Source organism: Rhinolophus sinicus, chromosome 15 (genome assembly GCF_057876585.1).
Source record: "Rhinolophus sinicus isolate RSI-liver-muscle chromosome 15, RSI-T2T, whole genome shotgun sequence".
NCBI lineage: Eukaryota > Metazoa > Chordata > Mammalia > Chiroptera > Rhinolophidae > Rhinolophus > Rhinolophus sinicus.
This window is the reverse complement of record NC_142515.1, coordinates 1,037,875-1,063,896: the sequence shown is the minus strand read 5'-3', so window position 1 is coordinate 1,063,896 and position 26,022 is coordinate 1,037,875. Positions and strand designations below refer to the sequence as shown.

At 49.5% G+C, this 26,022-nt stretch overlaps 2 protein-coding genes across 5 annotated transcripts in view; one reads left to right on the top strand and one right to left on the bottom strand.

Moving 5' to 3' along the window:
• TCERG1L (transcription elongation regulator 1 like) overlaps positions 1–4,142 on the bottom strand; it is a 403,196-nt gene extending 399,054 nt beyond the window's left edge. For both annotated transcript variants that reach the window (XM_088791740.1, XM_088791741.1), the window contains exon 1: positions 3,990–4,142. The gene's annotated coding sequence lies outside the window, so the exon portion shown is untranslated. The remainder of the gene's footprint in view (positions 1–3,989) is intronic.
• Positions 4,143–4,522: 380 nt separating this feature from the next.
• PPP2R2D (protein phosphatase 2 regulatory subunit Bdelta) overlaps positions 4,523–26,022 on the top strand; it is a 29,024-nt gene continuing 7,524 nt past the window's right edge. Inside the window, exons 1-6 of one of the 3 annotated variants that reach the window (XM_074338790.2) lie at positions 4,523–4,662; positions 4,764–4,856; positions 17,377–17,474; positions 20,658–20,823; positions 21,197–21,309; positions 24,404–24,581. In XM_074338790.2, coding sequence (XP_074194891.1) covers positions 4,656–4,662; positions 4,764–4,856; positions 17,377–17,474; positions 20,658–20,823; positions 21,197–21,309; positions 24,404–24,581 — 655 coding nt within the window. In that variant the 5' untranslated portion in view covers positions 4,523–4,655. Of the gene's footprint in view, positions 4,663–4,763; positions 4,857–17,376; positions 17,475–20,657; positions 20,824–21,196; positions 21,417–24,403; positions 24,582–26,022 lie in introns of those variants that run through there. The other 2 variants (XM_088791744.1, XM_019728274.3) reach the window with 2 other exon arrangements.

Below are 26,022 nucleotides of genomic sequence, written 5' to 3'. Positions count from 1 at the left end.
GATAAGTCTCTGGGCAGGAAAATCAGGAATGACTTCTCCAGCACGGCTCAGGTCCCTCCTTGAGTGGGCACTGCAGCAAAACGGAATCAGCCAGCAGCGGCTGGAGGCCTGCCACAGCCGTCCTCCCACGCCACGCAGACCAGTCCTGTGAGGGGGCACGAGCGGGTCAGCTCCCCGGCCATGGAAGACGGTGTATTTCTGGCAAGGCAGGTATAGTTCAGGCAGAGCAAGCGCTGGGGTTCTCCCCACACTTAGCCATGCCAGGGAGGACACAGGGGTGTCCTTGCCCGTTGTTTCCTAATACCTGGGCCTTGAGGTTACAGCTGAGCTTAAATGGGCTGTAAGTCTGTGTGACTGCGAAGCCTTGGGCGAGTTATTCTCAGCCTCAGTTTCCTTGCCTTAAAATGGGATGTCAGTGTGAAGGTGTCGGGTTCCGTGAGCATTAACTAGGATCATGGAGCGTGCTTGGGGCGTCCAGACGCTCGGAGAGCACACGTGACCACTGAGAGCACAGATGCCCCCTTGAGCTGTGCCCGCCAGTCCTCAGGAGGTGCCCCTCTGCCGAAATACAAGCGCAGCTGGCACTCAGGTGCTCGTACAGGGCTGCCACATCGCCATGTCACCGTGAATCAGAGTGACTTAAGTGCCTAGACTCACACACAGCAAAGAACAGCTGGACGAATGAGTGGACACGAGTCTGTTTATTTCACACAGACACACTGTACCCATTTTCTTTCGCTGCCCTCAACATTACCACAGCTTAATGGCTGGGGACCACACACATCTGTCATCTCACAGCCCTGGAGGTCAGAGGTGGGCTCCGCTGGCTCTGCTGGCTCTGTCGGCTCTGCTGGCTCTGTCCAGGCTGAAAATGACACCTCTCGGTGGGCTGTGCACCTGTCTGGAGGCTCCCGGAACTAGTCTACTTCCAAGCCCTTCTAGGCCGGTGCCTGAATTCAGTTCCTTGCAGTTCGCCCAGGACTGAGGCCCCATTTTCTTGCTAGCTCAGCCAAGGACAGTCTTTGCTGCCACAGGCTTCCGCATCCCTTCTCGTGCTTTCCGTGTGGTCCGTCCAGCAACAGCAGGCTAAGCCCCCCACGCACTCTGCATCTCTCTAGTCCAGCTGGAGAAAGTGCTAGGCTTTTCTGAAAGCTCCTGAGATTAGGTTGGGCACACAGATAATCCCGGCTAATCTCCCTACAGTTAAAGTCTGCCATCTTAATTACATCAGCAAAGTCCCTTTTGTCACATCATGTCATGTAACATAGTCCTTTTTTTTTTTCCTTCCTTCCTTCCCTTTCTTCATCATCTGGAGAAAAATTCAAGGAGCCAACCCTTCTTGGCAGGAATAAAGAGAAAAAATGGAATGAAGTGCAATGCCTTGTTGAACTCCAGCAGTAAGGAGGCAGCAGCTGATGAAAAGCTTCATTCACAATCACCAAAACTCGATCCAGATGTCCTTCAGTAGGTGAGGGATAAATAAACTGTGCTGCATCCAGATGTTGGGGAGGAAAAATTATCCTGCACCCTCAAGGTTCTTCTGGCTGGACCAATGATCAAATCAACATGAGACAGATTAGCAGAGAGAAACAAACTAACGTTTAATAACATGTCTGCCTCCTGTACACATGGGAGAGACCCAGGAATACTGAGTAAGTCACCAAAACGGCAGAAGCCATCACCTTAAATACCACCTTCGGCTACAGACAAAAGAAGATGCTGGGGTGGAGAGTCAACTAAGGCAGGTTGTCAGGAAAAGCACCAGAAACAAGAGTCAGGCTGTCGTGCGGACTTGCGTCCCCGCCTTCACCATCAGCACAATGACGGAGACGCCCGACAGATGGACACTGCCCTCACACGTCAAGGCCCTTCAGCGGAACTTCTTGCTTCTCAGAGCTTCTCCCACATCTGCTATTTCTTAAAACTAACCAGCCTCAAATAATCAACATCCCAAAGTGGCATGTTTTGGGGTGGCCAACTCTGCTCACCTTCACAATGGAATATTATTCAGTGATAAAAAGAAATTATTTATCAAGACATGGAAAGACACAGAGGAACCTTAAATGCCCATGACTAAGTGAAAAAAGCCAACTATAAGACATTCTGGAAAAGGTGAAACCATGGAGATAATAAGATGGGTGGTTGCCAGGGTTGGGGAGAGGGAGGGATGACGAGGCCAGCACAAAGGACTTTTAAGCCGTGAAAATACTGTGACACTATCATGATGGATACGTGTCAGTGTACATTTGTGCAAACACATGGAATGTGCACCACCAGGAGTGAACCTCAACGTAAGCTATGGACTTCGGGTAATTATGGCATGTCAATGTAGGTACATCCTATGTACCATTCTCATGAGTGATGTTGATAAGGGAGGAGGCTTTGCAGGGCAATGTGGGAAATCGCTGTACCTTCTTCTCAATTTTACTGTAAATCTAAAGCTGCTCTAAAAAATAATAATAAATCTTAAATTTACAACAAAAAAAAGAGTCCAAGACACAATTGCAGCCAATGGACTCTGACACAGCTGTGTGTGCAGCACCTGGCATCGCACGATGAGGATGAACGGCCTGAAGAATGGCCCATGGAACACACACTGGGGCTTCCTGGGCTGCTCCCTTGGGTCGGCCTGGCCAAGCGAGTAACCCATAGGCAGGCGGACCAGGACTCCCTCATATGAACAGCTTTCTAAACTGGTGTGTTTAGAGTGGATGGCACTCCTTATACATCTGTGATAGAGCTAGCTACTAAATCTGAACTTGAAAACAATCCACATTTAGTATTTTTTGTTTTAAGATTTTACTGAGGAAGGGGAACAGGACTTTATTGGGGAACAGTGTGTACTTCCAGGCCTTTTTTCCAAGTTAAGTTGTTGTCCTTTCAACCTTAGCTGTGGAGGGCGTAGCTCAGCTCCAGGTCCAGTTGCTGTTGCTAGTTGCAGGGGGCAGAGCCCACCATCCCTTGCGGGACTCGAGGAATTGAACTGGCAACCTTGTGGTTGAGAGCCCACTGGCCCATGTGGGAATCAAACCGGCAGCCTTTGGAGTTAGGAGCATGGAGCTCCAACCGCCTGAGCCACCAGGCCGTCCCCACATTTAGTATTGTAAATGGTATTTAGTTACCAAAATCTAAATAAATCAAAGAAAAAAAATGTTTTTAAGTTATTCAGGGAAGAACAACAGGGTATGTTCCTCTGTGATTTCCTTCAACCTTTTAAGACACAAAGGAAGGCAGCTCACTATCTTCAGGCATATGTTACCGTGTTTCCCGGAAAATAACACCTATCCGGACCATTAGTTCTAATGCGTCTTTTGGAGCAAAAATTAATATAAGACCCGGTCTTATTTTAACATAAGACCTGGGCTTATGTAATATAGTATAATATAATGTATATAATCTTATATAAGACCTGGTCTTATATTAATTTTTGCTCCAAAAGACGCATTAAAGCTGATTGCCTGGCTAGGTCTTATTTTCAGGGAAACACGGTACTTTTGTGTTACTTTTGTTTTTAAATTTTAATTTAATCGTAGCTAATTAACCAAAGAATACAGTCTAAACTGAAACTAATTATCTTCGAAAGACTTTTATCTTAAACACACACGGAAGCCACTGCGTATAAGAGAGTCTGACTCGCGTTTCCACTGCGCAGGAGCCGACGGGCTAAAGCGACAGGAAGAAAAAGATCGCAGCCACTTCTCCGCGCGTCCTCACAACCGAGGGCCGCTGCGACTCACCGCCTCCGACTGTCCTCCCGCGGTCCCTGAGACGCTCTGGGCGCAGGTCTGCACCGCCCCCCCGCGGCTGCTCTCCTCGGGGTCAGAAGTGGCCCGCCCGCGACAGCCGGTGGCCCCCCTCGGCGCTCCGCACGCAGCGCGTCAGAGCGGACCGTCCCCTCCGGCCTCACGGGCTGCACCCGCCCCCGGCTCTCCCGGAGCCCACCTGCCCTCAGTCCTCGTCCCCATCCGCCCGCCTCCCTCCTGGCTCACCTGGTCTCTCCTGGCGGCCATCAAAGTCCAACACAGACTTCCCGGAGCTCACACTGCGACCGGAGAGAGCTCGGCAGCCCCGCCAGGTGCGAGGACGCGCTCAGACGCGCTCAGACGCCGCGCGCTCCAGGGGCGGCCCCTCAGAGCGTGCTCTCCATTGGCTGCTCCGCCCAAGGACCGCGCTCCTATTGGCCGCGCTCCATTAGCTCGGGCGGGGCCGCCGCGAGCCCGCCCATAACCCCCGAGACAGCGGGCGAATAGCGGCGGCCCTGCGGCTGGTCTTCAGCGCAGCGCCGGCCCGGGGCCCACAGCCGCCCGCTGGCCGTGACGGACCCGGCCGCCCCGGAGCGCCACTTGCCGGGCCTGGGGCGAAGCGCGGGGCGGCTCGCGCAGACGCACTTGGCGCCTCCCGGCAGCCCCCGGCAGCCCCCGCGGCCGCACGCCCCGCCCCGCCCAGCGCAGCGCGGGGGACGCCCCTCCCGGAGGCGGAGGGGGATGACGTCACTGAGCAGGGCGACGGGCATTGGGCGCCATTTTGAAAAGGGGAAAAAAATCCCTGCCCGGCGCTGGCGGCGGCAGCCGGGTTAAGGTGCTCGAGCGGCAGCTGCGCGGCGGAAGCCGCCTTCGTCCGCCGCCGACTCGGCACCCGCCCGCCCCCGGCCGGCCATGGCAGGTGGGGTCCGCACGGGGCGGGAGGGCGCGGGGTCTGCGGCGGGGGCGGCAGAGGGGGACGGGCGGGTCCGCGCGGCCCTGACGCGCCGGGTGTGTCCACAGGAGCCGGAGGCGGCGGCTGCCCCGCGGGCGGCAACGACTTGCAGTGGTGCTTCTCGCAGGTCAAGGGGGCCATCGACGAGGACGTGGCCGAAGGTAAGGCCGCGCGCTCCTGCGTCCCCTCCCCGCCCGCGGCCGCTCCGGGGGCCTGCCCGCGTGGAGGCGCGTCGTGGCGCCGAGCGTGCGCGCCGGGTCCGGGTCCGGGACCGCGGGGCTGCCCAGCGGGCTCTGGAGGAGCCCAAGGTCACAGCCTGCTCGGGAGCTGGGGTTTTCGGAGGGGGTGCTGGTGCTGGTGCTGGTGCTGGGTGCTGGTGCTGGGTGCTGGTGCTGGTGCTGGGTGCTGGTGCTGGGTGCTGGTGCTGGTGCTGGGTGCTGGTGCTGGTGCTGGTGCTGGGTGCTGGTGCTGGTGCTGGGTGCTGGTGCTGGGTCTTCTCCGCTGCAGGCGCTGCCTCCTGCATTTGGCAGAACTATGGGAATCGCTGCAGAAACGGGCCTCGGGGAACAACATCGGGACAACTGCCGCGGGGAGACCTCAGGTCCCCACCCGGGCGCTCAGTCACCTGTGGGTCTTGGGCGAGCTGATTGGCCTCGGTTTCCTCGTCTTTAAAAAGAGGGTTGGGATTTTAGTATCAACTCTTTCAAGTTCCTACTGCAGGTTTTGCTCTTGAACCTCATGATCTTACTGGAAGTCTGTTCTTTCCTTAATCGTGTCCCCAAACGAGCCGAGGCACACGGGTTTCAGGGTGCTGGGCAGGAAGCTGCCTGTCGTAAAGTAAGCGACGCGCTTCTTTCCCGGGTACACGGTCGAGGGCAGCGCGGATTCTTAGAAACCCAGAAGTTTAATTCCGGCCACATTGTGACTTCTTGTTGCTCTACCATCTTCCTGAACACTGTGAACCCTTAACCTTTTTATAAAATGGATTTGTCTTTACACCAAATGCACCTTTTTTGCCCCAAGTAACTGACAGCCCCAGGCCCCTCTGTGTCGTGTCACCTTTCCTCCTCCTCGGCCCCTCCCATGACCTTCTGCATCCTTGCCCTTCACCGCTCACGCTCCGAGAAATTTGTGACGATCCGTGTTTGAGAGTGAAACTAGGTGATTTTATATACTGTAAATAATTTGATCCTGCTCCTTTTATATTTATTTAAGCTATATTACCTTTTTTCATTTTATATATGCCAAGTGGGTGACAGTTCAGTTTACTCAAAATTTCTATCAAGAGTAGCAAAACCTGTTTGTTTAGGGGCAGAGAGGGGAGAGGGCTTGATGTCTCTCTTAATTTCTGGTTTCTTTCCCTTTTTTTAAAGAAGTTATTGACAAGCTGAATAAATTAAAATTTAAATGCAACTAAAATGACATATTTTAAGTGGGATGTTGCACTTTGAAAATAGGCTGTCCTTTAAAAAATCCTGACAACTGTTTTGTCCTCTGAATTAAAACTGATAGGAATTTGTTTTGCAGTTTTAAGTAGAATTTTGAACACATCTAAAAGCTTGGTATTTCCGGTTACCTTTTGTGAGATTTGTTTTGTGGCGATAGCCCTGTGTTTCTGATTGTTGTATGTACTCAGGTTTGTGCCTTAATCCACGTATGCTCTGGCCTCCAATCCATCAGGGTAACACAGTTATAACTCTTCATCCTTTGTCACGTTGTTGGGTCAAATTGTGTTCGTTTGAATCGTGTTGTTCCAGTAGAAGTCAATGATAAAGGAAAACATTGTTAGCAGCTAGTGATTGTTACGCAACGAGAGTGAAGATGGTCAAGAAGCTGGTTGTGCCCAGACACCCTGATGAAGAAATGTCGGGAAGCGATGACAGGAGATGGGTAATTTCAGACAAGCTTGGACCGGAAATTTATTTGCTAAGATTGGAGGCTCGTCAGGCATTGTATTCTTGAAGGTTTTGTTCTGGTCCGAGCTCTACGTGAGGAGTCCCACCGTAAGCTTGCACTGTGTGCTTTCCCCTGTCATAGGTGATCAGAAAGTGGCTGAGATGATCAGCTGGGGTCCTCCAGTGACTTGAGTAAGGACAGCACCTAGTGAGTCTCAGGAGGTGTGGGCTCCCCTGACTGAAGAAGGAGGAGAGGGCGCAGTGGAGGGAGGCTTTTGATTTCCTTTGGTTTTTAAAGCTAATCATGTTGGGACACTTGAATCACAACTCCTGAAGAAAGTGTTGTATTGTGTAAACTTTGGTGCCCTTTTTTCTTTTTCTTAAGAACAGGGTTTTGCTCGTGGGTCAGGTCAGCCATGGTACCATCAGGGCTTTCCCATCTCCCTGCGAGTAGGTGCAGAGCTGGGCTCAGAAGGAAATGAGTGACTGTCCTGCTGGTGACACGATGCGTGCGTAACAGTCACTGCTTACATGCCTCGCTGTCCTTCCCATACAGCAAGCTGGCTATGGCCATAGGTGGCCCCGAAGGTGCATTAGGTGAGCTTGTTTGCCTAGGGGAGCGAGTGGGAATCGTAACACCCAGGGACGCTTCCAGAGGAAGTGAGAAGTTGTTTGGTAGATGGTGCCTCCAAAAACCTGTGCTCTGAACGGTGATCACTTTTTGGAAGTTGGTAAATGTGCAGATTTTTCACGTGTGATGTTGTCACCATTACCCAGCCCGCTCCCTTCCTTGGACAGTGTCCTGGGTGAATGTCGTTAGCAGGTGCCACACGATACTATAACCCTCGCTTGTCTGTCTTCAACAGAGTGTGAGCATCTCAGGCTTGAAGGCGGGTTCCCCAGCCCCCTGCCCCTTGTGGAGGTCCCAGCCCAGAGGTGGTGACAGCTCACAGTGTTGAGTGTTATGTTCCAGAGCTGCTCCCAGCTACCTGTGTCCCTCAATCCCGTCCTCACACCACCTCAGGAGGGAGGAATGGTGTATTGTTCCTCCCAGCTTTAGGTGCAGAAGCCGAGGCACACAAGCCGATGACTTAGTCAGCAGCCGCTGTCTGGCAGAGCCAGGGTTTGAAGCCAGGCCGACCTGCTCCAGGGCCCATGTGTGCTCTGCTGCTCCATGACCATGTGTGACCATGTGAAGCGTCCCCTGTGGGATGTGACGGCCCAGCCTTGGGATTGCGTCAAGTCCTTCTAAAGCCCAGGAGATCGCACCACCAGCAATTGTAGGAAATTGCCCCTGAAAGCAAATGAAAATGAGATGCCTTAAAGGAAGGGCCTCTCAGTGTGATGTGAGATTAGTCACAAGGGTTCAAGGCGGCAGTTCTCAAAGTGTTGGAAGAAGAGGTTTCCCAGAGACGATGAGCAAGGGAGACACCTGCCGGTCAGACAAGCCGCGCCTGCCAGGCGACTTCCGCAGGATTATGGTTGCATTCTGGCCGGGAGCTTTGGCTCTGCTGTCTTTGCACAGCAACTGCTTTTCTGGAGAAACGGGGGAGGGGCTGGAGGAGGGTTTGTGATGAACTCTTACCTGGTTTCATAGGACTTTTTGTAAAGGTATCGACTGGTTCCTTTCAGAACTTGGAGATTTAAGTGTCTTAGCTTTTTATTTGATGATTTGGTTGTAATCAAATTCTTAATCCATGATCGGACCTATTGCTTTGAATTAGACAATCTTTTTCTAAAGCAATGATACCAAACCAAATGAAAGGATGTCTGGGTAGTCTGGTAGGGCCAGCGTTTCTAAAGGGGTTTACGTAGATAGTCACGAAAGAAAGGAAGGAGCGTTTAAGTTGGGGAAGGGTAACAAATGAGGGCAGGTGGACGTCAACACCAGGAGATCACTGTTCGTTGAAGAGAAGATACATCTGATTTCAAAGGTGTTAAGATGTGGGATAATGTGCTCCTTAGGGTCAGTGAAACACGGCAGTCACACCGGAAGTCACTGTTGTTAGAGGAGGGTGATTGATTTTTTCCTGCGTGTAGAAAAGAGCATTCAGGATTTATCACTGACCTTGTTTTCTTTTCTTTTTTTAAGTTGCAGTGGGACACACTGCCTGGTTATTTGACTCATTCCCAATCTGGGGTCTACATTCCACTGTGTAATTCCCGTTTACTCAATATACTTAGACCATTGAGAAAGGCCTTCAGGAAAGCATCTCCTGGGGAAAGCCATCAAAGAAGAAAGGGACCTAGTGACACTCTCGCAGTGTACCTTAGGAGTTTCAGGTGGACGCGCTGCCTCTAGGAAATCAGATACGTATGATTTTCTTAAGGTTAACGCATTCGACATGCGTGCTGAGCACAGGTACGTTGTAATGTCTCTGAAATCGGGCTTCATGTTCAAGAAGCTTGACTGATCTTAGTTACATAATCAGATTAAGTCTACAAGATTTATGGTACCATTAAATCGTCATCCCTGATTTTCAGAGTCTGTTCCCATGGGAGGTTCTGGGTGTGGCATGTCTCTGTCACTGAGCAGGTCTGAAGACCCTTTCTGAACCTCAGCCTGCTTTTTTAGGAAGGACGTCAGAAGGCTTTTGTTAGAACCAAACCATGTGCAGTGCTTTTGTGAGCTGTAAAGTGTTGCAGCTGTTGGGTGCAGCTGTGCATTCTCAGGTCCTTGCAGGTGTTTGGTTATAGTCATATGTAAATATAAAAAGAGCAGCTCTTGTTTTTTCCTGCCCTCTCCCCAGTCTCTCCACTCAGCCCAGATGCCTTCCATTGGGCCTGAACTCTTGGTTTTTCCATTATTGTTTAGTGATCCTTCCTATGCCTTGAATTTTGCTCGTATTCCTTTCCCAGCCTAGAATATTATTTTTGTTTCCTGTCTGTCCTCCACATCCTACCCGTCATGGTAAAGCCATCTCACCTCCCACTTTCCTTGTGACGCATGCTCAGCCACTCCTGATCCAGAACCCTGCTTAGAGTCCGACCTTCCCTTGGCTTAGCGTGCTGGGGTGGTTAGCAGCTGGCTGCATCCTGCTGTTGTGCCATTTTATCACATGGGCTAGGCCTGTATCTTCAACCTGATGTCAATCAGACTGTGAAAAGACACTGGGCACCAGTCCCCTTTCAGTGTCTTCCTAGCTTGGTAGGCACGGGACAGGTTACTTGCCTTCTGTTTGCTCATCCGTGAGGCCAGGGTACTAGCCGGTGGCCTTTGCACAGCTGTGGGAAGTCCCAGGTAGAGCGGGGAAGCTCTGGCCAACGGGCACCTGATAACTCAGGCTGCTGCTGTCGTAAGTGACGCCTTGCAGAGCAGCCTCACTTACTCTGTCTCCAGGGAACCAACTGAAGAAAACGAAGGGGTGTGGGCTAGCTTTCGACTTAGTTCATCTCAGAAGGTCACAACAGTGTCCTGAAGGGCTGCTGCTGCAGGTGTTGGAATGGAGAGACCCAGCTCCTGCCTCCCGAAGCCCTCCGTGTAGGCAGGCTGACAAACATGGCTCATCGCACCAGGGTGTGTCCAGGAAACGTGACAGAAGTGCCCAGTGCACAGATGGGTGGGGAGTGGGGGGGGGAGTGAGGGTGTGTGTAGGGAGAGAGAGGAAGGGAAGGGGAGGAGAATGTTCCAGATGGAGGGGGCCTGGAGTGGAGACTGAGCATGATGCATTCTGGGACACCAGAGTACTTGGCAGGGGGGGGCGGGAGGGTCCAGAGCGCTCTGGATCCTGTGCTGAGGACTCTGAATGGCGCTCAAAGCGCTTGTACTCACCGGCCTTTAAGACGACACAGGAGTGACAGCAGCTTCACGTGGTTTAGGAAAGTCGCTCTGGCGCCTGGAGGACGGATGGTGATGGGGTAAGAATGGAGGCGGAAATGCCAAGTAGGAAGTTACTACAATAATAATGGCTGGAAATGGGGGCTTTTCTAAGTCAGAGGTCTGCACCCTTGTCTTGTAAAGGGCCAAACTGAATGTGTCAGACTTGCAAGCCAGACTGTCTCTTGGAATTACCGAACTCAACTGTGCCTTTGTAGCAGGACAGCAGCCACGGACCCCACGTTAGCTGTGGGTGTGGCTGCGGGCCAGTACCACTTAACAGAGCAGCAGGGGTCAGACTGTGCCCTCAAGTTCGAATGTGCTAGCCCTGTGCTAAACCAGTGGTTCTCAGAGCCTTTGGTTCCAGGAGGACAGAGCTTTTGCTTGTGTGGGTTATATGTGTCGATATTTACTATATTCACAATTAAAACAGAATGACTTAAAGTAGCATTAAAATCTATTACATGTTAACATTTTCAGTGAAAAACAAAAACAGATTTAGTGAGGAGAGTAGCTTTGTCTTACATTCTGCAAACCCCTTGAGTATAGGGCTTGATAGAATACAGCTGAATTCTCAGATCCACCTCTGCATTCACTGTGTTGCAGTTTTATTGAAATATATGAAGAAAACTTGGCATCAGACTTACATGAGGTTACAAAAGGAAGGAGTGATTAATGGTCTTTTCATGTAGTCGTGGACATTCTCTTCGATAGTACAGCAAAACAGGACAATGGTTTCTTTAAGTTGAGTTACTTTGGAACCTGAAACTGTATTCGTGAACTTTTGATCCCGTTACATTAAACTCCATAGTCCTGTCTTGTATTTTGAATGGATCGCTTGCTCATGTGTGTGATTTGGTAATATTACACCTGGGTCATTTGGAAATATTTGTACAGAGTTATTCAGATCTTCTAAACGTTGATACATTTCATTATACAGGGTCAAAGAAAATCACATTTGTTAATACCACCACTGGTCTCATCAGAAGAGTCTTAAAGTGGGAAGTTGTCAAAGTAATAGTAAAGATACATGTTTTCCAAAATCCTCATTTTCTCTTGAAAGCTTCGATTTTTATCATTGTTAATAAACACTGTCAGTTTTCTGTGAAGTGAGAGGCTCTCTTTGTTCATTTTTAAGAAAATTTCTGCCAGATACCAAAGTCTGAACAACCATAGTTGATCAGCTGTTCTTTCAAATAAAAATGGCATTGCGTGAAAAAGTGGCTAGTTGAGCTTGTAACACAAACAACTGTGTGTGTGCTTTTCCTCGCGATGGTCACTGTACTTGGATGCAGACGTGCTTAATGGATAGTGCCCATTTTCCACAAAGAATATTGAAGATGCTCACAATAAAGGGTGGGGGTTCAGGAAAATCAATGAGTTTGACAGTTCATCAGGACATTCCTGAATAAAACTGGCTTTTTCTTCCCCGAGTGTGTGTGGTGTGAACAACACACAGCTGTAGTGGTTGGTGCCACTGTCAGGATTTGTGCTGAGGCACCAGCACGTTGAAGCACCATTGCTTTTGCTCATCTGTGCAAGTGACAACACAGGGAAAATGGAAAATGGTGTGTTGGTGTTATCATGAAAATGGTTTTGACCTGTGGACCTCTGAGAGGTTCTTGGGGAACCCCAGGGTCCACAGACCATGCTGAGAAGTACAGCTTTAAAGCTCTCTTAGCAGTAGGAATAACAGGACGGCAGATTTCAAGGTTAACTGTCCCTTCTCATCTTTACTGGATTTTAGTGTTTTCATTTCAAAATGCAAATGTACAGTATTCATTGTTCAAAGAAAATCTGATGATACGCATGCAGAGTAAAAGTGCAAGTTCCCCTTCACCCCACTGCTCTCCTGAGCCCTCCCCAGAGGTACCTGCTCGGGACAGACCACGTCCTGTGCGTTTATTTTTACTTTGAAATTGAGTGTATACGCGGTAGTCTTTCCTTTCTTACAAAATGGGAATCGTACCGTAAATGCTGTTTTGCAACTTCCTGTCTGCATTACTGGTGTGGAACTCGAGGTGTCACAGTGCCCCAGCCTCTGCCAAGCTGTGTCACAGTCCCTTGAGGTAGAAATGCTGCCATTGCCTTCATCTTACAAATAAGAAGTTGACTCTCAGTTAGATTAGGTCACGTGCCCAAAGCCACAGAGCGGGTGGCTGCTGCAGACAGGGTGTCAGTCCAGTGTTCTGAGTCCAGAGACCCTACTTAACTAGTAGCCGTGCTGCCCTCCGCGCCCCGCCTTCCGCGTCCGCGCACCTTTGATCCTTTTGAGGGCTGCGTAGCACTTCCTGTTGGATTACCTCGTTGACTTAACTAACTCGCCCCCGGGTGGTGGTGTCCAGCTTTGCTGTTCCCAGCAATGCGGCCTTGGAGCCTGGACCGTCCACCTGCCCAGTGCAGGCGTTCCTGTGGCTGGCAGCCTAGGAGCCGACACACGCTCAGAGGCCACCCAGCGTTACATTTGGATGCCGCGAGTGGCCCAACTCCCACCTTCCCCAAAACTATTTCTTCTCAACTCGTGCCGAGAACATCAGTCTTTTTAGTTTTAGGTTGTTAAAGGCAAATCTAACGTTGGAATTTGTATTTCCTTACCAGTTATGCCATCGAGATGTTTTTTTATCGACTGTTCTGTGAATTGTTGGATCCTATCATTTGTCAATTTTCCTACTGGGAGCTTTTTGAAAATCAAATTGTAAAAGCTCTTTATGTGTTATGAATATTAATCTCTTAGAATGTTTGTGTTATTGACCTTAAATTGTAATTCTTTTGCCCCATGTCATGTGCTCTCCTACCCGGAGTTCAGTTACGTGCACTATGCGTGTGTCTTTCACAAGCGGCTTTTTGTTGGTGGTGCTGTTGTGTGGGAAATGAAGACACAGCAGAGATGCGTGTTTGGGGCGCTAACGGCGGAGGAGAGGACAGTAAAGGCGCGAGAAGAGGGCGTCACAGGCTGAGCTGGAGTCGTAGCAGGTTCAGAGTCAGAGACAGGACACCCAGGAAAGGGAGATTCTGGAGGAGTCTCAGAAACCTTGGTAAGGATATTAGACTTACTCGGAGTGGGACAGACTTCAGCCTGTTTTATCTACATCGCCAGAGATGACACAACCGCAGCTGAAATAGGAATGCAGTTGTGGGTACATAGGACATGCTTCTCTTTTTCTGTACCGTGCACGATACGAAGCACCACGCTGGCACATAGGAAGCAGTGTTTTAATAAAGTGTGAATGCTCAGTGATTCACCATACTTGCCTCCAAGGTAGCAGATGGCCTGGGAATAATTAGGAAAATTTGAGTGGAAAAAAATAAATGATAAGTCTTCATTTTTAACCACATCCATAGGCGTGTCATTCATTTTTAAAGGGGTGAGGAAATAGTGTCTTGGTCATTTTTGAAGGGCAGTTGGCATCTCCTATAGTTATCAAACTTCAAGCAAGGGCTGGGACCTCATGATGCCACTCAGAGGAATCCTACAGGAATATGCCAGCATTTCATGAAGATGTATTCACAGAGTTGTGCGTTGCAGCAGCAAAACATTTGGAAAAAACATAAATGCCCAGAAGTGGTGACAAGATTAAATGCATCATGGTACCCCATGCTGTGTATTAAGGGGTCTGCTCCTGTCGGAAAGCTGCCTGTGACACCTTAGGTGAAAAAAGGCAACATGCTGTCCAACCAGTGATGCCGGGTGACGTGTGGCGTAAGCAAATGGTGGGTTTGGACGTCACGTGGGGGGAGGGACCTGAGCTTTCGTTCTGCGCACGTCTGTCTGAGTGTTCCACACCAAGGTTGCGCTTTGTTTGTAGTGAAGAGGAGGAAAAGGCCAGTTAAGAAAAGGAAAAGACTGAGGCTGGCCGGTTGGCTCAGTTGGTTAGAGTGCGAGCTCTTAACAACAAGGTTGCTGGTTCGATCCCCACGTGGGCCACTGAGCTGTGCCCTCCACAACTGCTTCACTTGGAGCTGATGGGTCCTGGAAAAACACACTTAAAAAAATAACTTACAACGTTAAAAAAAAAAGAAAGTGAAAACCCTGGCTTTCTAACAGCTCGACAGGAGACGTTCCGCTGCTGCTCCATGGACACCTGCTCTGCTGTGCAGGCCACCACTCGTTGTGCTTTAAAGTACCTGAAGCATTTTTTCTGAGTTTTAAGTGTTCTGCTCCGGGTTTCTGGAATGACACAGTAGGTACCATAATAGCATCCATCACAAACGCGCTGGTATCATAACTAGATTTAAAACAAAGCAAGACAACGACCCAGCTAAATAATTATTACTGACAGGGGCTCCAGTGCATTACATGCGTCAGTGCGTTTATAAGCGTACGTAACTAAGAAGGTTAACGCAGGGTTTGTGTGCGGTGAGCGTGGCACCTGGCCCCCAGCAAGCCCCCAGCCAGCACTGGTAATTATTGTTCCAAGCATTAGCTCCTTGGGGACATCCGTTGTTGTTTCTTTGAAATTTTATTGATGTACTGTCCCTCTTTCCTCCAAGTTCCTTTGTTTTGGGGTTTTCTCTTTGTGATCCTGAGCTCTTGGTTCAGGTTTCAGATGGAGCCACTTTGGAGCGATAAGCACTTCTGTGAGCAGGTGGGCTTCTCAGCTGGAGGCTTCCCTGTGGTTGGTCACTTCTTTAAGGGCCCATGTGTTTGCATCGCAAGGCCTTCTGTCCCAGGTGTTATCATTTCGGAGAGGAACGCTGGGGGGGTGGGAACAATCACTCCTGCTGTCAGCGATGAATGACAAGACGTGGGAGTAGCTGGTGCTCTCAGCTTTCAGGATGGGGGCCTGCTGGGGACCCCGCAGTTCTACAGATAGATTTCCTGCCATCTCCATGCCCAGCCCCTCAGGCCCTTGGTCGGTCCCCACTCCTCCGGCCCCTGCTCCCACTTGTTGCCTTGTGGATGGTGCCTCTTCACTTTCCTGCTGACCCCTTAGTGGGTGTCGAGAGGGAAAGGAGATGGGTACCTCCCCGGGTCCACCACACTGACGGGTCTGAAGTGGATTCCTAGGGGTGCCGGGCAGACTGCCTGGCTTCTGAGGAGGGGGCGGACATTCCGTTAGGATACTGGTCAGCCAGATGCTGCCCACGACAGAGAGCCTCACACGGGTGGTGTGTGCCTGTCTGGGGTGCTGGCTCTGGGAAGAGGCCTGGAGGTGTCAGTCTGAGCTGTGCCAGGCAGGCCCTGCCGCTCCCACAGAGACGGGCAGGCTTGAGTCGTCATGTGCTATGTGATCGTTTTAAAACACCCACTTTGGTGCCTCCGTCAGGGTTGTGTTTATATGCTTTCAGCATCAGTCTGGTTTTGTAATGTAATAGTCAGCTTATGAAATTCATGTTGGTAATTTAAATTTTATTGGTTTTTTAATTTTGTTAGTATTTAGTTTGCCTATTTATTTTGATTTTAGAGCTCTTCTAAACTCTACAGAGAGTGTTACTAATTTTTGGTTTATGTATATTTACGTAGCTTAATGAAAATAATTTCTCACCACTGGCAGTCATGGGAGTTTCTCTTCTAAAAGATTCAGTCCATTTTAATTAAGTTTGAAAATCACTGACAGAGCTGGAATGCCATTAATTATGTAACGTGGCACATCCCCTGGGTATAAATGACATAGATTTAGTCTCTGTTAGTCCATCACAGAATATTTCAGTTTCACTTAAGCAAATTAGGTTATTTTGAGTAATTTCATTTAAAAAGTGACACTTCTAACAAGAAGAAGCCTAACCCTTTTCCCAAGTCTAACTGAAGACTTTAAAAAAAATAGAAAAACGAAATCCCAGGCAATAGAATTCAGTGTGTTTCTATAAGTCAGTGCAACAAGAAATCATATATTAATAATTACCTGATTTACATGTTTGTGCACACCTTTAGGAATCAGTTATGGTCACCTTGGGGGATTCTTCAGGTGGTTTCAGCATTGGGGACCGTCCGTTTCCAGTTGGTGTGGGCATCGTGTGTGGTATCCGTCGGGCAGTGCGTGTTTGAGATGCTCTGGCTTCAGTGGGCCTGCGGCCCAGCCTGTGCAGGGCTCGCTCTCATTGGCCGGTGGAAACGCCCTTTGAGCTGGTGCCCCAGCAGCGGGACAGTTTGAGGTGAACCAGTCCTTCCTCCGAGCAGCTGAGATAAGATGGGCGGGGCGGCTGACTGAGGTGGAGTCTGGGTGGTCATAGAACACATGCACGCTGGCCCCTGGGAGACCACACCATGCCGTGGTCCTTCCCCGGGCAGCTGGAGTCCAATGGGCATAGTTCTTGATTCTGTGTCCGTGGCGTGGATTCAGGTCCGTGCCCTCTTGCTGAAGCCCTGAGGCCTTTCTAGCCCATGGCTCTGTTCCGTGCACTCGGGGCCTTTACCCTGAGTGAGCTGATTGAAGCCCAAGGTTTTTGCATTGATGGTGTCAGAAGCCTCAGATGTCTGACCGGCGGTGTCTCACTAGGTCATGATGTCATTGTCGGTGGCAGTGACTTTATGCAGACACTGGAATAGAACTTGTACTGTCTATGATGTCACTTTGTACAGAAGCTGACAAGAGTTACTGCAGAGAATATGAAAACATTTCTATTAAATTATATAAGAATCAGATTTATTTTCAAAGTTAACATTAGGCATGCATTATAAAATTAGGACCAATTTTTTTCTCAAGTTTTTTCTTTTCAATATTAATTTTCTAAATGTCCACCCTACACCCTTATGTTAACACAACCCAGTCTGGATAAGCCCTAATGCACCCGGGACCGGGCATTGGGTAACTTGAGGAAAACCCACACATCCCGATGTGCCGTGGACTCTGGTCTCCAGAACTCAGTGGCTGCTTGGTAGTCAGTTCCCCATGAGCATTGGGCTTTGTCCAGGGAGAAAGTGGTACATGTGTTCATCTCTCTTGGGATCCTTTTTACTAATTTTTGGTGTTGGTTGTGACTTCTGTCAAAATCATAATCTGGTCAATTGTTTCTGTGTTTTATTGACAGCTGACATCATCTCAACTGTTGAATTTAATTACTCTGGAGACCTTCTTGCAACAGGAGACAAGGGCGGCAGAGTTGTTATTTTTCAGCGGGAACAAGAGGTCAGTAATTACAATGCGCAAACCCGGTGACATCGTTCAGCCCTTCATGGCACTTCCCGTTATTGGCCGCGTTTCATTTAGATTCAGTTAGATCGCATTAACCATACAGAACCTTCTTTCAGAAATTGTCTCCAGCGTCATTATTGTAATACACCTGCTGTAGCTGTAAGTTTCATTGTGTCCACGTCTGGCTTTGAAATCCGAGTTCTCTCATTTGGGACAGTGAGGATTCTTTTGTGAGCATTATACCGGGGGTGCCAACAAAATGTATCCAAGTGGACACTCTGGTCAACGTTGCTCAAGCAGTAGTTCGCCGTAATCAGAAGTATCTGGACACTGATGGGAACCACTTTGAGCACCTCTTACAAGAAGTCCAATGGGACTTCTATTCATCTTTTGTTACTGGTATATATTGAGTATTACATTTAATACAGTTTTCCTTTCTTAAAATGCGTGTACATGTTTTTGGGCCCCTCTGTATACAATCCTTGACCTTTCTGAACCTTCACAGGCGGTTGGATCAGTTGAGAACTTTGTGTTCTTACCGCAGAGGGAGGTTGTCTCAGTGCTGCTGGGCAGAACTGCGTGCTTTGCCCTGGTCCACACGAGTCAGAGCCGTGGTGTGTTTGACGATCGCTTTGCGTGGCGTGCTTCACCAGGTTGCTGGCTCGTGGCTCCTTACATTGAAGAGTTACTTTTTAGCTCCTTCAAGTTTGCCATTTGAATGATGCCTTTATCGAAAATGAATTTTTTCTTGTTTTTGTGGGTCATTGTTTAAAACTAAAACCCACCAGCTTCCCATATGAAATAGATGCTGATGAAATTCAAGCTCTTGTTGACGAGTGTGTCGGGGGTTGCAGCTTGGAGACCCTGTCCCATTCGGTGTCCTAATGATGATGTACTACGTTATCGTTAGCACCGGCAGCAGGTTTCTGTAGCAGCAGGTCCACTGCGTTGTCTAATGTGAGAAACCCGACCAACTGCAGTGTAATAAGCCCCAGGCAACATTTCCCCATCTTCTTTTTTTTTTTTTTTTTTCCTGTATGTTGCTTAACATCAAAAGAGCTGCGCGCCCCATCTGCTTTTAAACTGTCGGTGGTCTCTCTGTGTCACCCTCACTGTGGATTTGAATTTTTCGGTGTGGCTAGAACTATGAGCTTATTACATTTTCATCCATCAGCAAAGACACAGTTGATGGGATTGCAGTGCCACTCGGATGAAAGTGCCGCCACCTAAGTGGCCACAGCTCTCGGTCACGCTGCACCGTGCCTTTTAGGCTCCATGAAGCATAGGGCTCGGGAGGCACGGGGTGCGGGTGGGTCGGGGCCGTGGGGAGGTTCTGGCTGTGCAGCCCACAGGAGGTAGCAGGCAGGGAGTGGTGATTCCGAGCTTTTCTCCTTCTGAGGGCAAAGCCTCTCTCTGTCCAGGGAAGCCTGTGTGTAAGTCCAGGTGAGCAGAGCTGGACACGGCTCTGCCCCCTGGCCCGCCATGAACGGGCACCCCCCCGGCCGCAGTGCCCTTCTGTGGGGCTGCTCCATCTGGGTGCGTGAGAGCTCCACACCAAAGCGAGACCAGACACCCACCTTCTGCCCTTTCCGTGTATCCATCAGGTTCCCTGCAGCGCAGCGTCTGCCCTCGTGGTCAGAACCGCGTCTCCCAGAGGCCCTTCCTCACCTTTTCTGTTCTCCCCTCTCCCAAGACTGGGCCTGAGGCCAGCTCACTGCTTAGGGCCCCAGTTCTCCAAGAGAATGGCCCCGAAATGCAGGCTGCACTTGGACGGGAGCGTGTCCCTTGTTTGCTCATGGCCTGCTGCTTTCTCCTGCTCCGTTAATGTCTTAAGGCTTCCAACTGACTGACTCGACAGGTTCTTCTTAACTATTCCCATTTCATTTTGCTCATTTGTGCAGCAGGAGTGCCTGTTGGTATGGGATGCTTTTACAGAGCGGTGGGTGGTGAAGAGGGAGAGTGGGTTACATAGCGCTGACCACCTACCAGCACACTCGTGGGAATCGTGCAATAGAGATTTGCAGAACCCTGCTGATGCGTGCTTGGTTTCCAGGAATATGCAGCACACAGAAAGTCGGTGCAGTGCAGAGATTCAGGGAGCTTTCTGGAATGTTTTCTCATAATTTGAGATTTTCATTCAGAAATAGGAAGAAGTATCTGGACATAAGGGTCATTCTTTAGTTCAGTTTATTAATACACATAATAAAGTATTAAAAACGTAAGATGTTTGTAAACTTATTTTTCAATTAAAGTTGACATACTATATATTAGTTTTGGATATACAACATAGTGGTTAGACGTTTATATACCTTAAAATGTGAGATTTTAGATACTTGTTATAGAGAAGAATTAACAAAATACTCTAGTGTCCTTGATTTCTACTGGTGTAATATTTAACGTTTTATAGAAATTGTCGTTTTGGACATACAGAACATTCCGGAGATGAATGTAAATATACATCTGAAACCACCACCGAGATTTGGTGTCTCACGAAAGGAAAGGGAAGCCTTGGCCCGTGGGGTTTCCCCAAGCGTTGGTTGTGCCGTCGCCCACTCACGCTACTTCCCGATCTTACTCTAGTCTCTCTCTACCTCCCAGAGTCGGTCATTATTTGAAGACAGCGCACACCTTCCCAAGCATGGTTTTCTACGTCTGTGTTAGAGACTGGCAGAAGAGGTCTCTGACGGGGGTGTCTCTGCCACTCGCCTCTCACACTGCTCGGTCGGATTTGCCCGTGCTGGCCCCTTTATTGTAATTGCTGTGTGGTGCCGTTTAGCAGGCCCCGTCCCTGGCGGGCCTGAGCACAGGCCATGGTGCAGTGCACGCCCCTGCGGGGCACCCAGGTGTCTGCAGGGCCAGGCAGACGAGTTCACGTCACAGCCGGAGCCAGGACGTGCACCAGGGCCCCGGGTGGGTTCCAGAACCCTGCCTGGTGTGCCGTGCGCGGCAGGCCTTGCTGGGGCAGGTGCCTAGGCCGGGGTAGAGGCGGGAGGTCATCCTTCTTGCCTGTTTTCTCCCAGGCTGATAAATGCTGAGTCATCTGTCTGACTTTTTTTGGCACAGGATATTTTTTAACTTTGAAAAATATGTGTGGTTATTTGATGGTCAGATGGGTAGTACTAAAATTTTCTCTGCACTGTGCTTCGTTCATTAAAACAGCTTCATGTTTCTTTGCAGAATAAAAGCCGTCCTCATTCTAGGGGAGAATATAATGTGTACAGTACCTTTCAAAGTCATGAACCAGAGTTTGACTATTTGAAAAGTCTAGAAATTGAAGAAAAAATTAATAAAATTAGGTGGTTACCACAGCAGAATGCTGCTCAGTTTCTACTCTCCACAAACGGTAAGAGCTTTGGTTTTTTCTTGGCTGTTTGATTTATTGTTTTATTGTTAATTTTCTGTGTGTAGGTTCTTTCTTATTTTAACCTATTGCAGAAGTTATTTCTGTTTTAAACTTTGGGGGGTGGGGAATTATTGGCAAGGTAGCAAGTGATAAGTTGAAAACGTGAAATCTGCACACACTCTGCCTCCCGGCATTACATTCCTCAGCTTGGCCTGCATTTCCGTAACGCCACTTAGCGTAGGGGACACATTCACCCATAATTGGAAATGCTAGTGTATGTAGAACCACAGGGTTTTCTCATACAATACTCAGCTAATAGTGGTGCATGGTGTGCTTTTTCTTTTAATATGGAGAATGAGGTTTTTATTTTCAGATAAAACTATTAAATTATGGAAAATAAGTGAACGGGATAAAAGAGCAGAAGGTTATAACTTGAAAGATGAAGATGGACGACTTCGAGACCCGTTTAGAATCACAGCACTGCGGGTATACATTCCGTTTCTTTAACTGTCGCTACTTTCCGTAAACGAATCACCAGTAATGCCTAGCCAGCTGTTACCTGCCCTCTCGATTCACGGAAGTTACTAGTAATGGTAGGAATTCTTTTTATGTACGTGTGTTAAAAACAGGATTCCTCATGTTCCCAAGCAAAAGTCATGTTATCTTCAGAAAACGCAGTGATACTGAAGAAAAAGTTCAGATTTAGATCCAGACAGGACTCTTTCTGAATCTGCCAGCTGCCTTCCGCTGTACAGGTTCCGAATAGCATGTGGGGGGACTCAGGACACCACCCCAGTGACAGCGCAGGCTGTGGGTTGGAAGGCGGGCGGGCCACGGACCGCCAGCGTCCATGGGAGGGTAGCACCTGACTTGCTGAATTGGCCGAGGCGGCCGACCTTTCAGGGTCCTTGCCTTCAGCCCCTGAGCATCGAGCTGTTTCCTAATCGTTCAATTCTTCGCCCCCTTTTGGTGCTCTAGGTAGAGTATGAAATGACCATGTTGCATCAGTTCTGCTGCCTGGATTTTTTTCACATTCTTAACATCTGTGAAGCTGAGTACAACTTAAGACCTTATAGTGTCTTGTAATTGGCCTGGTGGTGCATGCCATTGATGGTGCCTTAAATTAGATGGAATGTGGCCAGCAGGTAAAACAAACGCGCATGACAGCCAGGCGTGGCTCGGTGCGACACCAAGAGGCACTGGCGGGGACAGGGCAGCAGCAAGCAGAGCTGCCCTGCGTTAGTTCAGGGGGCCCGACACTGCACAGCCTCGCAGATTTGCACACTTGGTCCAATACTGTTTATCAGGTGACAGCCCAGGCAGTGTGCACAGCAGAAAAGGAAATGGGCTGCAGGGACTCCCACACACAGCTTGTGGGGACATGGCACAGTCCCCACTCCTTGGGCTCCCCTGTGCTGTGTGTGTGCAGGACACACAGGATGGAGTCCCAGCTTGGCTGTGAAGCAGTGCCACCAACCGCTAGGGAGACAGCGCCACCAGCCACTGGGGAGGCAGCGCCACCAGCCGCTGGGGAGGCAGTGCCACCAGCCGCTAAGGAGATAGAGTCACCAGCCACTGGGGAGACAGTGCCACCAACCGCTAGGGAGACAGTGCCACCAGCTGCTGGGGAGACAGCAGGACATAGTTGGGTGAACGTTGCCAAGGACATGCAGGGCGGGACAGTCGGCGTAAGACCATGGGTCATAGTGTCGCCCTGTTCCCAGGGGGTGGAGAACGGGAAAGCCAGGTGGTGTGTTCAGGTCAAGTGCAAAGAGCCCTCATTTGGACCGGGGTGTTTGTTGTTTAGCCTCGTTTCTTTTTTATTTCTTTTTGCTTTTTCTTTGAACAAAGCTGTTTTGATCCAAACAGTGACTTCTCATACCCTGTGGGCTGCTTTTGCATCTGTGAATTCGGGGTCGTTTGCAAAGAAGGCGCTGTTAGTGACAGTACCACGAGTTTCACAGTTACCAACAGCCGCCCGCTCCTTTTAACTGTCAAGGGTGATAGCGTGGAGGAGGGTTGGGGCCCTGCAGGTGGATGACCCTGCCCTAGCCTCGTCCGTCCCCCCGGCCACCATCGCTGCACCCACCCCAGTACACTGCCCCTCAGGACCCAGGCTGTTTGCCCATGTGATGCCTGGTGCCCGCTTTGGGAAAACTGTAGGTTTTACTGGGCCCGATCTTGGCTTTCTTCAAGGCTGCTCTTACCTGTTTGGCCTGAATAAAACTGGTGCGATGGGTGGCTCAGTGAAGCACGTGCGACGGGGCGTTTCAACATCAACTGCCCTTGTTTGTCGCAGTGCAGTGTGCGCAGTGCCAGGCGATGCCTCTGCACTGACTGACCCACGTGGTCGGCTCTGTTTGAGTTCCCAGTCACCTCTCTGTAAAGGTTCGAAATGGACTCTTAAGTTGTCTGAACTTAACTGGCTAAAAGTGAGAAATGCTGCTCTTTTTAAATTTTGTTTTCCTCTTAAATTATCTTAGTGTCAGAAAGGGGGTTAGAGGAAGGAGTCTTCCCATTGTACGTGTTCCAGTTGTCCTGTGTTGATTAGACTTGTTGGAGGGGTGACAGGTGCGTCCCATCATTGTAGAACTGACACCTCCCACCCAGAAAATGCAGGTGTGGTCAGCACTTAAGTGGTTTAAAATGAGGGCAGGATTTCTGTGCACATTTCCCCCAAGCATTTGGGCCAGAGAACATTAAACGGAGAGGTTTTCCTTTCAGTCTTCCCGCACTCCCTTTTGGTTTTTAATAACAAAAGTGACAAAAAGAATGCTAACTTTTTGCTTTGATTTTAAAGCTTCTTTCTTGCCTGCTAGATGTCGGTGATGTTAGGCGTTTTTCTTTTTTGTGACGTGTGGACACTGTCGCCCACAATTGCTCCTTCACCTGGCGAGCTCCTCTTGACCGTTTCCGTTTCCGTGTAGATGTCCCACTCCCTGGAAAGCCTGCCCTGACCACAGCACTCGTCACAGAGATGGGGTTCCTTTTCTTAAGCCCTTTTATTGAAGTAATATACATACAAAAAAATGCCTTTGCCATATAAGTGAACAGCCCCGTGAACACTCAAGTATATAGCCAGTGCCAGATGGAGACATGGCACGTCCTCAGCCCCCAGGGCCCCTGCAGTGCCTGCACCCCTTCCAAGGCTCATGGTGTGTGTGCTGACCAGCAGACCACCCATGGAGGGGAGAGGCTCCTGCACCTGGCTCACTGCCAGGAGGGAGGAGAAGGGGAGGGTCCAACCTTGGCGGTCAGGCGGCTCGTGGCCATGGGGACAGACAGGAGCCTGAAGCCACATCAGTGCATGAGAGCCCTGGAGGCAGTTTGCTCTTTTCTTCAACAAGAAAGTGTCAATTTTGGTAATGGCAGCAAGGCCTAGTCGCTGGGACAGACAGACAGACAGGACCCCTGCAGCCTGTCTGTACAGCTCTGTTACTTGGTGACTCGGGCTTTTACCTGTACAAAGCTGTCACTGAACTGTGCATGTCACGTTGTCCTTATCATCATCTACGCTAAGTGTCTGATTTTGTGCTGCTGTGAGACCTTGTTTTGAATTCCTCTTTCCTTTCATTTTTAGGTCCCAATATTGAAGCCCATGGACCTTATGGTAGAAGCAAGTCCACGACGGATTTTTGCAAATGCTCACACATATCATATAAATTCCATTTCAGTAAACAGTGATCATGAAACGTATCTTTCTGCGGATGACCTGAGAATTAATCTGTGGCATTTAGAAATCACGGATAGAAGCTTTAGTATCCTTCCTTGGGCGGCATCTTGGCATGTTTCCTAGACTTGTTCAGATAGGGAGCTCTCCCTGCTCCACGCCCCTGCCATCCCCCCGCCGTCCACCCAGGACACCGTGCTGCACAGCAGCCTGTGATTTGAAGTGTGTGTCCCTGGAAGTACAACTTCTTTCTCCCTGTGGGAAAAGCTTTCTCTGATGGGAATGACCTCAAGTCCACTGCCTCCCTGTGCGAATCCGGCAGTTTAAATAGTGTGTATTTACAAGTTTGCAACATTGCGGTTTTTGTTTTGTTTTGTTTTGTTTTACTAAATTTGCTAGTAGAAAATCCTGGCTTTGGCTTTGGTTGACATGATATTTAATTACCTAACCCAAGAAGTGACTGATGGTGTAAGAATTCTGTTTTAGAAGACAGGCTATTTAAGGAATAGTCAAAAATTCATCTTTAAATGATGTATGCAGCTGTTATTTTTAAGATGAAAATTAAATATTACTAGCTAATCACACATTTTAAGAGTTACTGATTTCTCCAGAAAACGTGAGCCCTGTGATACGTACAGACCACGTGGCTTCATTTGGGTTGCGCCATGTCTCGGAGTGACGTCTGGCCGGCTGGAGCTGGACAGCAGTCGCCGACTCGCCTGCCGAGGTCCAGGGCTCCCCCTATACGCGCCTTGAGCTCATGAAACGAAGTCTATGACTTAGTTGTAGCATTTTACACTTAAGTTTATTGTTGTCCTTTACTTGATTTCGTTACTTGATGTAGTTTCTTAGTCTATGAAACTGTCCCTCGGACAGTCTCTGTCGTGCTGGTGGTTGGAGGGAGCCGGCCAGGTGTCCCGCCTGGGCTAAGTCCCTGGAGGCGGCTGCAGTAGGGAATGAACGGACAGCGTGTATGACTGTCTCTCTTCTTCAGCTTTGCAAAACTTCCCAAATTACGAGGTTTATAACCATGGCCCCTGCTTTCTCTTTATTCTCATGAAGCCCTTATATTTTCAACCTTTCTTCTGAATACAACTGAAATGATACAAAGAAAGGAAGTTTCTCCTGCCTTGTGTGGCCCTCCAGAGATACCCGTTGTAAGGAGTTTGGTGCTACCCGTCCAAACTTGTCGTGTCTGTGTGCACATGTTTATGTTTTTAAAACATGGGGCTCGTCCTCTGCACAGCGCTGGTGAGGTTCCCAGCACGGGGTGGGGGGGCAGTCAGGAGCCCCAAACTCCGCTGGCCGACCTCGGCATCGAGTCGCCTGGTCTCTGTAAGCCTTTCTCCTCCTCGGTCCAGTTGAGGGAGTGGAATGTGCCTCGGGTGATTGTAAAAGCTAAGAAGATGCAGCGCTCGGCCTGGAGCCTGGTGTAGGCAGCAAGCCCGCCGTCAGCCTCGAGATTCCGTAACGTGCTGTGCCTTCTGTCTGTGTCGGCAGGAATACAGATTTACAACTGCAGGGCTCAC